General features: G+C 41.6%; 1 protein-coding gene across 1 annotated transcript in view; it reads right to left on the bottom strand.

Annotated features, from left to right (window-relative positions):
* Nucleotides 1–1,389: 1,389 nt before the first annotated feature.
* Nucleotides 1,390–15,959, bottom strand: part of CCNP (cyclin P) — a 213,625-nt gene continuing 199,055 nt past the window's right edge. The window contains exon 10 of the mRNA XM_069205970.1: nucleotides 1,390–2,198. Within this exon, the coding sequence (XP_069062071.1) occupies nucleotides 2,015–2,198 (184 nt within the window). The 3' untranslated portion in view covers nucleotides 1,390–2,014. The remainder of the gene's footprint in view (nucleotides 2,199–15,959) is intronic.

The following is a 15,959-nucleotide window of genomic DNA, read 5'->3' on the forward strand; positions in this document are numbered from 1 at the left end:
ATCACATCGACAATAATGTTGTAAAATGCTGTCTAGCCTTTCCTTAACCTACGTATCTGAGATAATCTGGATATGCATGCCATAAGTGTTTTAATTCAAGCCTCAAGGAGCTATATCAACAGTTATCCGTGCATTAAAGAAACAATGAACGACTTGGAAGAAACAAAAAGCCTTTAAACACCTGGTTTATGGCTGAATTACGAGCAAATGTTAAAATATCACAATTAGCTATATTTTAGGAGAAACTGGATACGTTTTGTTTCCCTTTGATCAACCAAGGAGGCTAGATCATCAGATTCATTGAAAGATTAACTGAGAAAAATCTAAAACTGGATCTGGAGAGTATTTTGGAAGGATTATAGTAAACATTCCTGTTTTACTCTTATTCTATCTTTCTTGCAACAACCCTACAATAGTGCATAAAAATATCGATGCCCCTGAGAGTAGAAAGTATCCTCATCTTTGGACAACTTTGGAAAGAGACTATCTAAAATGTTAAGAAACATTTCAATCTGAAAAAGATTGGTCAACTGAGCATTTTTGCAAGCAAATTTAAAACAGCCCATTTGTCATTAAGACTTAGCAAATCAAATTCCATGAAACTCTAATAATCATAATTAGATTCAGATGAAAGCCTGAAACAATAGGAGAGTGGAACAACCCAATCAGTTGACACAATTGTATTTCTCATGCCAGCCTCACATTTTATTATTGATGTAGCTTTGCCCTATATCAAGCTGTAGTTCAATTTAACAAGTCATGAGGACATGGAGGTGTGTACCTCGTCCCAAGTACCAAAAGTGCATTAAAAATAAATAAATTTGAAAGCCCTTACTTGGATTAATTCTAGAAATCGTCTTAAATGTTAAAATTTCAGGTGTTTTGGAAAAGGTATGAACAAAAGGTTTGTACCCTAAGAAGGCAATTAGACACCAAATGTTTGGTTATTCATAAGCAGAAAGTTAGGACTTACATATAATTGTATGGTTCATCGATGTCTGAATATTTATTTAAAAGTGAATCTAGTGGCTTCATGATTAAGTGGTAGTGTAGAATGACAGCTGCTCTTTTCAGTCAGAAAATGATTAATATAAAAGTTCAGAACAATTAACTAACTGAATAAAAAATACTTTGAAAGGGGTTATACACGTTAAAGTTGCGGACTGGAAATGTGACTTGTTAACATATCAATATTAAGGAACAACAGATTCTATCACTGGAAATCTGACATGATCCCTTTACCCAAACGGACCTAAACGCTCATATTAGTTATTGAAGCCAAGAATTTCACATATCGGATCAATATAGGAAATTCTGTTATCTTCCAAAAGAAACAATATGACCTTTTTAGACACAAGACAAAAAGTAAACGAAATACGTCTTTATTTTCTTTCCAAATGCACCACATAATGTAATTTTGGCCCTATTTAGTGAGAGAAATACCCCCTGAGTGCAAAACAATATGCATTTTAATATTCTTTACACTATACATATTTACATATAATACACTTAAAATATTTACTAAATTTTACAGCACATTTTCGAAACCAGTTAACATTCTTGAATGTTAGATTCATAAAGTCGATTTTCAAGAAAACAGTGGGGATAAGCATATAATGAAAAAATAAATAAAAGCATAACATTGAAAAAAACACAGGAAAACAAAGATAAGAGTTTCACTTAAAAAAAAAAAAATCTACCAGGAGTGATGTTCCCAAGCATGTTTAAATTACATCGAGATGCAGAAATTGTATAGTCTTGTTCTTCTCAATTTCTCTTCTTTACATTGTTTAATTTTTTTTTTGTTTAAACTATTTTAGATTTTTTTTTAAAAATCAGACTGCGCTTGTTTCTAGGAACCAGTGTGCAAATTGCACCAGGAATCAGAGAATGAACACTTTTTGCTCTCATGGAGATCTCTTCTCGTTCTGCAAACCAAGCTTTCTGTTTGTCCATATGGAAGAGTCTTCCCATTTTGAGGTTTGGGCAGGAAGGTACATTTTGCATTTGGTTTTTAAGAAAATGAGGCATGATGCACCAGACTGCTGAGGTACTGTGCACCCACAGTAGCTGGGCCAGTGCTGACGCTTGACCTTGAAGACTTTGAATATTTCAGGTACGTGGCCTTTGTTTCAGAAGTGCTGGCGCGAATAGATGCATTGGCCATCAGGTGTTCGACGTGCAAGAGTTCGGTGTTGCTGAAGAAAAAGCAAGGTTGATAGGATGAGTATCTTTGTGCATAGTGTCTGATCAAAATCAATTGGTTTCGCCGGTGTACAATTTCTGTGAAATTTATACATAGTCTGCAAAATAAATTTTGTGAGTTTGCGCAAAAATTGTGAGGCCATAGCTCACACACAAACATTATGCAAGATACTAGTAGGAAACTGGTTTGACCAGCATATGCCTTGCGATCGCCGCACATCTAAGGTTCACACTTCTCGTGAGACATTTTCTGCTCGAACTGGTGAAAATAACAGGAAAAAATTCTTAATATGAGAAGAACAAACGTTGCGTAACACTTAATCGGAAATAGGACAACATGTCGCTGATGTGTTAACAAAATAAATATGTTTTCAGGGGCTTATTTATCACCTACCCCTTTCCAAAACTGCTTGGGGCATTTCATTGCGGCTCAGAAGGGGCGCCACGATCCGTAAATTATGTATGGGAAACGGACCCGCTTGCCTCCTATAGAGCAAACATCTGTAACTGGAGCACAAGGACCGTTTCATAACCCCGAATCACTGCACCTACCGCCCTAATTATAGCTCTGTCTTCTTACACAGTTCTTACCCTCTGGTTTGCCAATCGGCTCATTTGGGTATAACACAGATAAAGAAAGCAAACTGTGCATTCTGGCACTGTTAATAAAGGATTTCATTCTTAAATGCAACTAAATTAAGTTGTGGTTTCGTAAGGCGCCACAAGAGTGGGATACTTCAGTGCACTTTGTACCTATGAGCAACATAGACAGTTTCTTTAATTTCTTTAGTTCACTTTGCTACGAATGGAATGCAGAAATGTAGAAGTATGGATGGGTAGCAGTGAATAAAGGGGATGTTTTTCACCAAGAGTTTCAGTGATATCAAATAGACAAGAAGAAAGCTTGAGTTGTCACTCAGAACCACAAGGTGAAACACATCCCCGTTACCCACTGTTGCTACTTCAAAGCAGTGAATGACCAGATTTGAAAATTGGTGTTCCTGCTTGTGGCTTTCAGTGACAGCTATACATAACATATAGAATTATAGATAGGCAACTGAATAATGGGGATGTTTTTCACGAAGGGGTGACACCAGCTAGACAAGAGCTAAACCTAAGTTGTCTATGGTGTCGTTTAGAGCTTTGAAGTGAAACACATCTGTCATACAGAGATGTTTAATATCAACCATGACAAGTATAGCAAACTTTTAATCTAATCGTTAGTTTTTAGAACCGGGAACTGGCAAGCAAATTCATCAAATGATGTGCTATATGCAGGATCTTGAAGAATGTCATCGAAGTCACCATTCAAGGATCTCAAAAATGAGTCAACATCACCAGAAGTGAAATCGAGAGCTGGACGGACAAACGGATCCACAGAGCAGAAGTGAGCCACAGTCATCGGTGTATCGACACTCGCTGCAGCGGCCTCATCCATGTTAGATCTTATAACAGAAGGCTCATAGGTGGCCTCGCGGAGCAACCTCAGTCTCAAGGGGCATGACCGTGTATGAACCCTCATCGGGGACATCAGCAGTCCGTGGTCCACAGGAGATGTTGGTGCAACAGCAAGACAGACCATAGGCAGATGTTCAAAGAGACACCACATGCAGTGGAACACCGGTTGTACACACCAGAGTAGAGGCCGGAATGACAATGACCAGTCAAACTCCAGTTCCACAAGCAAAGGTGTACCGAAGATCCAAACCATGCGTTCACGGCACAGCGGGGTTGACGGGAGCGTCTCCATTGCTTTGTGTCGCTGGAAAAAAACAACCACCACGAATCAGAAAAAATAGCAGTAGTAGTCCGCCAATTAAAGCCAAAATAATTGGAAAGCCACCAAATACACTGGAAAAAGGAGAATGGATGGCTGTTGGGATGACTCCGAAGACAGTCTGGAAGATGGACATGAAACCAGACCTGACAGCCTTAAAGAAATGAACAATCCCAGTTGTGCTCAAAGCATTGAATATTCTGGATACCAACTCTCCAAAGTGTTTAGGGAAATCGGTATTTAAAAGGGATTGTATCTCGGCTGATGATCTCGCAATCTGGAGAGCATACGTCTCTTTTGCGGATGTCAAGGCGACCTGTTTTTGAAACAATAGCGCCTTTAGTCTACTCAACTTGCCATAGTTCACATTAATAGCATCAATGTGGGGCCACATTTCAGATACTTGTATCTCTCGTGTGGGGGGGAAACAAAACATGGCCACAACACGTAACGACCTTCGTGACTGAGACTGCGTAGGCAATTCCAGGTCGCAAGCCGCAACAGCTGTCATCGCTCAGTAGAACATAACTCCCATTAGAAAGTACATGAAACACTGAACGAATTAGGGGGACGGGAGTACCCTTCAGAAAACAGGCCAAATTTGCGACCCCCGCATTGCAAAGACCGTGAAGAGACACCTGTTTGCATATCATGGAATGACGAACAGCAGTCTCACATTCACTTCCACTAAGAAAGACCTCCTGTGCACCGTTCAGACATCGATACTCAAAGGGCAACTCCCACTCTTCTTTAATAAAGCTATCTCCTAGCCGTTCATATCGTCCCACTGCAAGTTGTTTCAGGCAGCTCGAGAAACGAAAGGTCGAAAACTGTAAATTAATATGCCGTGTAAGAGCCAGATAGTTGAAGGACTCTCTGCTACCGTGAAGGGCAACTTATCTAATTTCTCCACTTGAAGCAAGGTGAAACGAGCCTCCCTTTTAGCCATTGTCTCTTGTTCCCTGGAAAAATTAAAAGCAGCGAATAGTTCACTCCCATTAATGTATTTCCATGGAATGTGGCCAGTTCTCAGTGTCTGCAATGCCCAACCCAGCTGCATGATGGAACGTAGCTGTGTTTGCCCATGATATAACCGGGACAAATCAGTCTGAGTGATATCAATAGCAGATTACACTATATTCGACAGTGAATAAATCCTGTTGGATAGCGTGTTCATGCCATTGTCGACAACAGCCAATGTTTTTTCCAAATTCTCCTTATCAAGTTGCCTTAAACGTGCAGCAGCCTCAATTTGAGAAAGTTTCCAAATTTCATTATACATAGCATATAAAAAACGTTTCGAGCGTTGTTTCCTAGGACCTAATAGGAAATCTTGTAAGTCTATACTGTCAGAAAGAGTGTTTAGGTGTTGTTTTACCGCCGTTAAAGTGTTTGTCTGTACCCATTGCTGGCACAGCTTACCCACACTGTATGTTGTAATTATACCAGTATGTTGACCTGATAGAAAGCGAGGGTCAGGCCTATGAATGGAAAAACCTCCTGAAGAGTTCAAAAAACGCCTCTGACACTCATCAGTGTCGGTGGGCCATACCAACCATCCCCCGGGATGGGAAAGTGAAGAATTATAAGCACCAGCCTTAACCATTGCATCGAGCCTGTCCTCTGAAATGTTTAAAAAGTTTTGCTAATCTCTAAATTTTGTTGGTGTAGGGATATTGGGCGTGTTTAGATCTTTAATTTTTGCTAAACCCAGACATGATGTCTGCTCCACAGTGTCATTCAAAAAAATCATTTGCACAGGAATTAAGCAAGCTCGAAACAAAGCCTCCCTACCCTGTATTTGCCAATCTTGTGTTCCCCATACACTCTTCAAATCGATAGTGTTCTTCCAATATTCGTAATCCTCAATCGAGAGTCGGGAAACAAAGGGATCTGAATAAATCAATTTCGTATCTGTTAACAAAAGTTTTCTAAATTGCGCTGGAGGTAATTTAAAATAATACGATTCAGCTTTCTTCGTATCATGCCCAGAAAAGTACGTGAATTTGTCACTGTAATACTTTGGACTCCCCACCTGTGGTGTTGAACAGTGTTCCCATTGTGTGTAGTTAAAGAGAGGCCTATATCTAGTTGCACGGTGCAGGTAGTGATGTCCCCAATTGTTATAGCAGAACATTTCCCCATAATTCATTGTATAATCATATACATCATCACTTCCAAAAGCGGAGTAGTCCTTCATTTCAGTTAGCATCGAATCAACTGTTTGGACATCCCAATCATCAGAGACAACATTAGGTGTAACAACATCAGACATAGAAATTCTCAACACGTATGGTATTTGAATTATCTCTGTAGGCCCGTATATATCGAACGGAACTTTGTCCCACACAATCCCATCAGGAATTGGAATAGCTGTAATACTGACAGAGGACAAATCACGTTGGACCTCATGTGATGAATGATGTGGTGTTAAAATTACATCAACAGGCTCCACAGAGGAGCGATCAGCGATATAATGACCATTAATTAGTAAAAAGAAAATAGTCACAAAACCAATCCATAAAAATAATGCAATAAATGTCAAACCGAACCAGAGATAGTTCCATGGATATATCAAATAGTTCTTCTTAAGCCATCGATAGAATTTGCAACCTCTCGAAAGTTTGTCAGCCTCAGTTGAGGATGAATCTGAAGAAAAATCATCAATATCTACAAAATAGCCAGAGGAAGTCTCCGCAAACACAGGACCCATCGAATTCTCATCCACTGCTCGTGGAAGTTCTTGATAGACAACGTCATTAGTCGTGGAAGTGTTCGTGTAAAATACAGCCAAATCCTGTAGCGGGGTGCTCTCCGAAGTTGTTACTGGAACCAACAAAAGTTGGGCTCCTGTGTCTGCATGGAATTGCTCCCCCCCCCCCCCCAAGGACCGTCTTGGCAGATTATTCAGTGCTCTCTGGACCCCATATAGGTGATGTAACCAACTGCGGCCTGAACCTAATACCCGAGCTGTTAAGGACTGCTTTAGATCACGATTCCGCCTCTACACAACCGAATTTCCCTCAGGATGGTATGGTGAGGAGTAATGGAGTTCAACACCCATTGTCCTCATGGTGTCCCTGAAAGCCTTAGAGGCAAATGCAGGGCCCTGGTCCGAATGGAATGCTGCAACCGCATATGTACCGATAAAGATCAGCAAATCTTTTATAACAGTCCGGGCGTCAGCCGACCGCTGTGGCCATACCCACAGGAATCTAGAACAGGAATCTACAGCCACTAAAATGTATTTGTATGCACCATCAGGTTGCAAGGGACCACAATGGTCCAGGTACACACAATGGAGTGGCTTGTCTGACACTAAGAGAGATGTCTGCGGAGGGCGTTTGATATTTGAGCCCTTAATCTGCTGACAAATGTCACAGCAAAGGACATACTGTTTAGTCCGTCTGCATAGACCAGGCCACCAGTACCGCTGTTGTAGAATGGTGATAGTATCCTGTATACCATCATGTGCAGAAGAGACACCCTCATGTGCAGCTGTAATTAGCTCCAATCTTTGGTCTTCATTTGGGATCACTCGATCACCAACATTAGGAATTGTTGCAAAAGCAACATTCTGTGCACGGATATGATAGGTATAGTTCGTAGGGTATCCTTTCGGAAGGGTCTTGCCTGCAGCCGAAGCTTTAACGGCAATCAGTATTTCATTATCCAACCTCGTCCGAGAATGAGTCACTGCAGCCACAGAAGCCGTAGCTACTGATGCTTTGGCCGCTTCTTCAGCCAATGTATTACCGGCAACATGTATACCTACACGTTGGTGCCCTAATGTATGAACTACATGGACACATGGCAGCTTATCCTTAAGATCTGCCACCCTTCCCCACAACATTTTGTGTTTAATGGTGTTCCAACTAGAATCTCTAAACCCGTTCAGTTTCCAATGATTGAGGTATTCATTGTATGACTGGATGCAGTAATATGAATCACAGACGATCAAAGTCTGTGTTCCTGGCTCTGAATGTTCGAGCGCTAGAAGAGCCTTAAGCTCTGCCAACTGGGCTGTGCAGTCCCCCAAGGTCTGAGTGTAGGTATTATGAGGATGGAAAACTCCGTCTTCCATTACCCCGCACACGGCTGCGCAAGCTGCCTATTATTGATGGTTAGTACCCACAGCAGGTTGTGCCGATCCGTCCGTATAAATGACGGTATCATAACTGTCTATTGGCAATATGTGTAGAGGAGCGGGGTACTCCTGTTCATACTGGAGAAATTCTTGCATCTGAAGTCTTGGGTCAAACACATAATCAACATCAGTGGCGGTCAGAGATGTTGCCCATTGAATCCAGCGTGGATGTAACGCCTTGGCGTTTGGAACGCTCGCTTTAGTGACAGCCTCTAAGGCCGGCACCGGGGAGACAACAATAATGCCCTTCCCCTGGGCAAGTGGGCTCTCTTTTATGACGGCCATCTGAACTGCTGTCAGAATTTTTTCAGTAGGAGCAAAACGTTTCTCCGCATTGGAGTACAAATGTGATTTGTATGCTATCGCCACAGTGTCACCCTCATTAAAGGTGACATAGGTAAATCCAAGGGCACCAGCTATTATTCTGATGACCAAATTTGTTTTATTGTCACGTGTGTACAAGTGTCTAGCTTCCAGCATGTCCCGTTGTATGTCCCTAAGGATGTGTGTGTGTTCAATGGTCCATCGCCTGCTAGAAAAATTGGGCTGAATTGAGTCATAAAGCGGTTTGATGCGTTCTGCATAATCTGGAATGTATGTTCTGCCAAAATTAAAGAAACCCAGTAATGACTGTAATTTCTTAAGCGTATTTGGAGGCTGTAGCTGAGCACACTTTTCTAGGGTGTGTGGGCCAGGCTCTTTGCCTAGTTTGATAGCTCATATCCTAGGAACAATACACTAAGAAAGGCTATCTTGCTTTTCTTAAAAATAAATTTATAGCCAAAGGCTGCAAATCCTAAAATTATCCGATCGACCCTTGCAAGATGAATGTCAAGGGTTTCGTCAGTGAGATAGATATCATCCACATAAGATAATGCATCGGAATCAAGCTCGTGCAAGATTGATGTCACACGGGCCGAAAACAGTCCTGTGCTGTTTTTCAAGCCTTGGGGTAAACGACAAAAGCGTTTCTGAGAGCCAAAGGAAAATGCACTTAGGTCCCTACTTTCATGTGCTAAATTCTGGCAGAAAAACCCATTAGATATGTCCAAAGTAGTTTTGTATTTTTTACGCACTATATTATTAATCAGCGCTGTGCTGTGTGAATTTTGTATAGCATATGTGCGTGTATGACTATTCAAGTGTCTATAATCAACCACTATTCTATATGAATGATCAGGTTTTGCAACGGGAAATAGCGGATTATTCATTGCCGATGTACAGGGCTCAATTACTGCCTGGTACTCAAGTTGTGACAGTATCTCCGTCACTGGAGCTTTTGCTTCATGTTTAACAGGGTAGTGTAGCTGGGGGTGTGGTGTAGACCGAACGGGAATAACATGGCAAGGAGAGTCCTTGTCCCAACCTACATGATTGCGGTATAATGCAGGTGCCTGCGCTAAAGCCCATTCAGCAGCATAGGCATTTTTGTCTGCCTCCGGAACAAGATCGGAGAAAGAAGGCAAAATGACATCTTCCCCATGTGGGAGCTTGCGGACATGTTCAGGTGGCCAGTCTCTCTCGGCCAACAGGATATGACTAGTAAGTTAATCCCAGAATATTACACTAATAATGCGTTCCACGTCTCCCTCTATCTGAATTGTTAAATCATAAACCCGATCTGGTGGGAGAACGCGGCCATCTGCCGTCTCAACCGCGATGTAATCGCTAGTTGCTGTCGCATCCAGATGATCTTTCAGACTCTGACGACATATCGTGACCTCTGCTGCGCTGTCCAACAGAGTCACCGCCCACCTCTTGTTCCTCAACAGTGTTCTCAATACTACTGGCATTTTTAACGGTCAGTGCTGCCACTTTCTTCTTTTTAAATTGTGGCTTTTGCTGAGGAGTCTTTTCTTCTTTTTTAATGGTAGACTGTGTCGAGTCTTTCTTTTCTTTCATGTATTCCGGATGTCGATCTTGACGGCCCCCTCTCTCGCTACGTCTATCCGGTGCGTCCTGAAACGAACGAGAGGGACGTGAATCAGTATATCTGTCTGGAGTTCTAATGTTATCCCTATTCCTTAGATTATACCTCCTTTCGGAGTACTCCGGATGTGGAGAATCAGCTCTTTCATTTCTCCTATCTTTGAAATCTTTTTGTTTGTCCCACCGCTTCTTAGAGCCCTCTTGTGCCTGCTTAGTACCTTCCTTATGGGCAGTACTTGGTATGTCCAATTCTTTAGGTTTGGCTCCCAACCCATCCCGTCCTATACTAGTATAGGTATCCGATATTATTTTCGGTAGCTGTCTCTCTTGTTCCACATGTGGAGTTTCCCGGAGACGCTGGCGTATTGCCAGTGCCACCGCTTCCCCTTTAATATTACTTAGTATTATCGAGGAGACGGCGTCAAAGTTATGCATCAATTTCATCCCCAGATCTAGGGCCGGTGCAGCCCCATGCTCATTTTGTATTTGTTTTAACACTTCCGGTAAATTGGCAAGTGTAGGGGTACCATGTGTGGTAGTATAAACGGCAGCGAAGACTGTACCCCAAGTGGCACAGTCATCCATCGAGGGAACCATCCCGAATGGCAAGCACATAGTAAGCAATCTATGTTTCTCCTGTGGCCCCGTATGGGGGAACACAGCTTCCAGCTGATTTGTTTTCTGAGCAATCCAGAACGGTATTTTTTTCTCGGTCCGTGGGCACTTTACCCATTATAGTATGTACTGTTTGTGGATTAATCCCAGTAGCCAATTGATATCCACCAGCTACTGGTGGTGCTGGACGCGCTGGTGTAGTGTTCAATGTTCGCATTACGAACTGAACCAATCGTCTATATAATGCCACTAACTCATTATATAATATTCTTAAATCTACGATCGGTATAGTCTGTATGCCTGGGTGAGGTGTATATGTGGCAAACATGGGCCATGTAGGCCCTTCATTACTTAAAGGACCGAGCCTCACCCATCGTAATACATGTGGTAGGGCGCCTTCAAACCAGTTCTGATGCTCTTGATATGTGAGCGATATTTCATGATACTGGTATGCTTCGTATCTTACGGGTACGTCCGCAATGTCATAAGTGTGAAATGTGTGCGTTCTTTGGTCAGCCTCAGGAAAGGCAACCCAACAGTAAAATGTTTCTGTTTGGTAGGCTTCAGTCGCTTCCATGATCAGAGTAACATCCCGCCATCTTCCGTAAGGCCATGCGCTAATAAATGTTGTGTAAGTGCATGTCTAGCATTTGCAGGAATGTCTATGGTATTAGCCATAGTTGTTTGGAGAAACGGAACACCAAAATGTGCTCGAACAACCTACAGCCTAATTAGGTGTTACCTGTTTGGCTGAGGAGGATTCTCCCAAAGACCACGGACGTCTCCGTATAATGGTACTAAGGGTACCTGTTGTCTGTGAGACAGTGATAGTCAGGGTATCCGTAAATTAGTGCCTAAACACCATCGTTGGTGGCGCCATGTCATAGTTTGGACTCTTGCTCTGAGCAAGACTGCTGGTCTCAGGATGACAGTACTTTTGTTTGTAGGTGACTACGTTTCTTCCTACAACTAGTTGTAACTGTTGTCCAAACCATACCGGCTTACTAGCAGTACCTCACCAGAAACACAATAGTAAAAGGTGATTTGTAGCAGTCGCTTACGCATGGACTCAAAGTAAGATCTCTCAGGGTTGTCGTGGTTAAACGGAAATTACCCTTTTCTCACAGATTTATTATGTCTCATACAAACAAAGGCAATAACAGATGCAGTGAAGTTATAATAGTTTTTATTCAACATAACTGCAATTTGCGATAAGTTGCATGAACTGCAATGATTAGGATAATGAATATACCAAGCAATAGTATTGTGAAGAAGAGAGTCATTGTTATAAAGACCCCCACCATTGTGTAATATATGAGAGAAATATATGTATAAGATGGAATAAGCCCTAATACCCTAAGGAGAATAGGTCTAACCTCCTACCTAAAAGGAGAGCTGGGTTTGTTAAACCTAATCTGCCGAAGCCGTGTCCATGAAAGGAGCCCCCAACCCTCGTTACCTTGGAATGAGGTCTCTATCTCAGACTCCGCAGGGACACGAAGACTGGGTCAGCGTCAAGATCACTGCAGCATCGGTATCAGCGATGGTGGCGATGCCCTCTGGTCAGAATCCATCTGATTATCTGTCTAAAAGTGTGTTGTATTTATACAGATCTACAAGGTCCCCTGACATAAGTGTTATTCATAACAATAGATAACAGGCATGCTTCGGACGGCAATTAATATCAACAATCCCTCGAAAGTATAGAGAGGGAAAATCCCTAAGTGTGAATGCCTACTGTATGTTTGTCTTTTGTGCTTGATCTTGACGCCTTGGCGCAGTGACACTGATAATAGAACCCATAACAAGTGGTCTAACTATAAACAAGGCCGCCATCTTAACGCAAATAAATAATTAAATGGACTAAGACAGAGCAAGCTAAGTAGGTTAAAAGTCACTGGGTGACGGAGGCACGAGTTTACAAGCCTACGGCTAAGCCAACTCCGGTTATCCCATTAAAAAAATTAGGATTCACTACAATTTTATTTTTGCCCACATATAATGTTATGTTATGTATGGTCCTAGAACCACCTGCAACAGCTTTCAACTGCTACACAGGGTCAGAGCAGTAATGGGGAGGCATATGTAACGTCTTCCCTTCCCTGCTCTAAATGTGTAAATAAAAAAGAAAAAGTAAATAACTGCCTATCAGCCACCCAACCTACCACCATCTGTCATCCCAACCTCTCCCCCCCATGAAGCTGAGCCTTCTGCCTTTTATCAAAACTGAGAGCCAGCTTTACTCTCAGGCACTTAGAGAGGCATGTCAGAGTAAATGGGACGTCCTTTATGACAAGGCAACAGTGGGTAAAACTTTTGTTACTCGCCGTTGCTCTGTCACAGGAGTATATAGCCAGATTTAGAATCTGATGTTCACACTAAAGACTCTCAGTGAGAGCCAAGCATAAAAGAGTTATGTAGATGGGTAACAATACATTACAGGGATGTTAGTCACCAAAGGTTTCTGAGTGACATCAAATGGAAAAGAGCGAAGCTCGTGTTGTCTATGATGTCACTCAGAACCCCGAAGTGAAAAACATGCTTGTAATTCATTTTCTACCCATTAAATATTTTATGTTATGTATGGCCCTCAAATTCTTCTGCCCCTGCTTTCAACAGCTACACAGGGGCAAAGGAGTAATGGGAACCATACAGGACATAGCCCGTCCTTTTGTAACAAAATTACAGATGGGCATCAGTGATTTACCGAGGGATTCTAAGTGACATCAAATAGAAAACAAGAGTGAACTTCAAGTGATCAATAATATCACTCAGAACCCCAAGGTGACAAACATCCCTGTAATTCACTTTTTAACCATGTAAATTTTATGTTTTCTGTTGTCCCAAAAACAACCTCACCTGCTTTCAGAGGCAGAGAAGTAATGGGACACCAATACATAATATGGTCTCTCCACCCAGTCCTAAACTGGAGGAAAAAAAAAAATTATATATAATATTTTCTCCTCCCTCCAGGGACCTCTATCCCTTCCAAACTTTGTTGAAGGTCCCAAACACACACACACATATATATATATATATATATATATATATATATATATATATATATATATATAAATATAATCATTATTATTATTATTCCACTGAAAAAAACAAAACATTACAAGAACAGCAACATTATGGTTAGGTTCCGAAATTACTCCTTCAAAACCATATAAATTAATCAGTTCGAATTTGTTCAAGTAACTATAACTCGTGCCCTAAGGTAACTATAACTCCCGCCCTTGCCATGCACAGTTTTCTTATCAAAAATGTATTTCAAATGCTGCTGTGATAATATCCAAGATGCCATACAAGATCTCAATGATATAATATTTGGAGTAATTAGCTGTACATGGCGAAGGCGCGAGTTATAGTTACCTTAGGGCATGAGTTATAGTTACTTGAAATAACTCCAACTATAACTGCTGAATTTCTATGGTTTTGTACGAGTAAATTTAGAACCTAACTATATCATCCCTGTAACCTGTGTTTTTTTCAGTGAATTTCTATGGTTTTTTAACAAAGTAATTTTAATTACTATACATTATTCCAGCCCACGCCACTCATGGCCTTCGGCCGTGTGTGGCGGGGGTTGGTCACAAGACTTGGCCTGTAGCCAAGCACTTACAACCATCCAACCCGCGCCATGCACGGCCTTTGGCATTGAGCAGTGCAGGTTGGCCACAGGACCGGTCAGTCAGTGGATCAGTGAGTGGCCGCATGATTGTCTGCATGGGTCTGAAAGTGGGTTTGTGAGTCTATGAGTGGGTCTGAGCAGGTGCATGAGTATCTGAGTGGGTGTGTGAGTGGGCACTTGAGTCTGAGTGTATGTGTGTGTGAATGAATTAGTGTATGAATGAGTGCGGTTTTTCTTCCAAAATGTTTTGTATTTGCTAATATTTTAAGAATAATTTGCAAACATTTGTGAATTTTCACGAATGCCAAACATGGTTTTAAACCTGTAATTTGTCCTCTAAAACACAGCTATATCACACTCACCTGGGCCACTCAATTTGGATTTTCACCACCAGGGACCGTGTCCTGTGAAATAAAATGATGCCTGCAACTTTCTAGTCAGGTTGCAGTCAGCCAATTACAATGGTCCTTAATGTGCTGAAGCAAGTTGCTGCCAGTTTTATGGCTTGTGTTGCTGTTGTCTTCTTATCATCAAGCCAAATAGCTAGGGCTTTTTATTTCCAATTTTGACACAGGTTGACTGCCATTGGACTCGGGCCAGTTCAGTTCTATCCATTTTGTGTGGTTATTTTCCACAATCTGTTTGCTCCCCATTAAATTTTAGGCTGCTTGCTTCCATCCACTCAACAACTTGTTTAAGACACCTGTTGAGGGAGGTTGAGGTTTTGTCTGTTTGGTGTGAAAGGGAAATTATAATCTGGGTGTCAACGGCATAGGATATTGAGGAGAAACCATGGCTGTTTATGATTTCTACCAGTGATATGACATACAGATTAAAAATGAATAATGTGTTTGTTTATTGTACAAGACTGAGATTTGTATTGTCTAATTAATTTTGGCAGTGAATATGTAGCAAATAGTGATGGGAATGAGCCTCCTGTACCAAGCAAGAGTGATCGTTAAGAAATTTAAGGCAGCACAGCTGCACATTACCTGTCTATGTTGGGAACCTGGGGAGTTTACCTGCTCCCAGAGAACTTTGCCTTCTAATTAGACCGTCCAGAAGGTGTCGGTAGGATGGAGCTTCCACAACTTTCTACTGTCTATTAATTGTGTGTTTCATTAGCATAGTTGGCAATTCCTGACCTGAGTTCACTGATAGAAGTCCTCTCTCAATTCTACAGATTCCCCTTGCCAAGGGTGTTCATCTTCATGCTTGAATGCCTGTTTCACCCCAGAAAACCTTAATTTTGCTCATCTGATGTTGAAACTTTCCTTTTCTAACTTCCCTCTTGAAATTTTTGAAGCTTTATTTAGGTTACAGGCATTAACATCAATTCACCAAATTGCCAAGGGCATTACAAGGCAATCAATGTTGGGCTCCATACACGTATTTGGCTTAAACAATGCAACAAGATTTCTGAGAAAGAAGGACCTTTACAATTTCCTCAATATGGCACCTTTAATTTGAATATAACTGAAAACTTGAGATGGATGTTGTCCGACAAGAAACTTCAACCTAGACCAGCACAGTAGGAGGCTGATCATGTTAAGAAAAGAGAAAAATACCTGATTAAGGCAAAGAGACCAGTTTGCACCTGGACAGATGCCAAGTGGGATGCTCAACCGCAACTGTGGAGAAGAGACATC

This window comes from Pleurodeles waltl, chromosome 9 (assembly GCF_031143425.1).
Source record: "Pleurodeles waltl isolate 20211129_DDA chromosome 9, aPleWal1.hap1.20221129, whole genome shotgun sequence".
NCBI classification, from domain to species: domain Eukaryota; kingdom Metazoa; phylum Chordata; class Amphibia; order Caudata; family Salamandridae; genus Pleurodeles; species Pleurodeles waltl.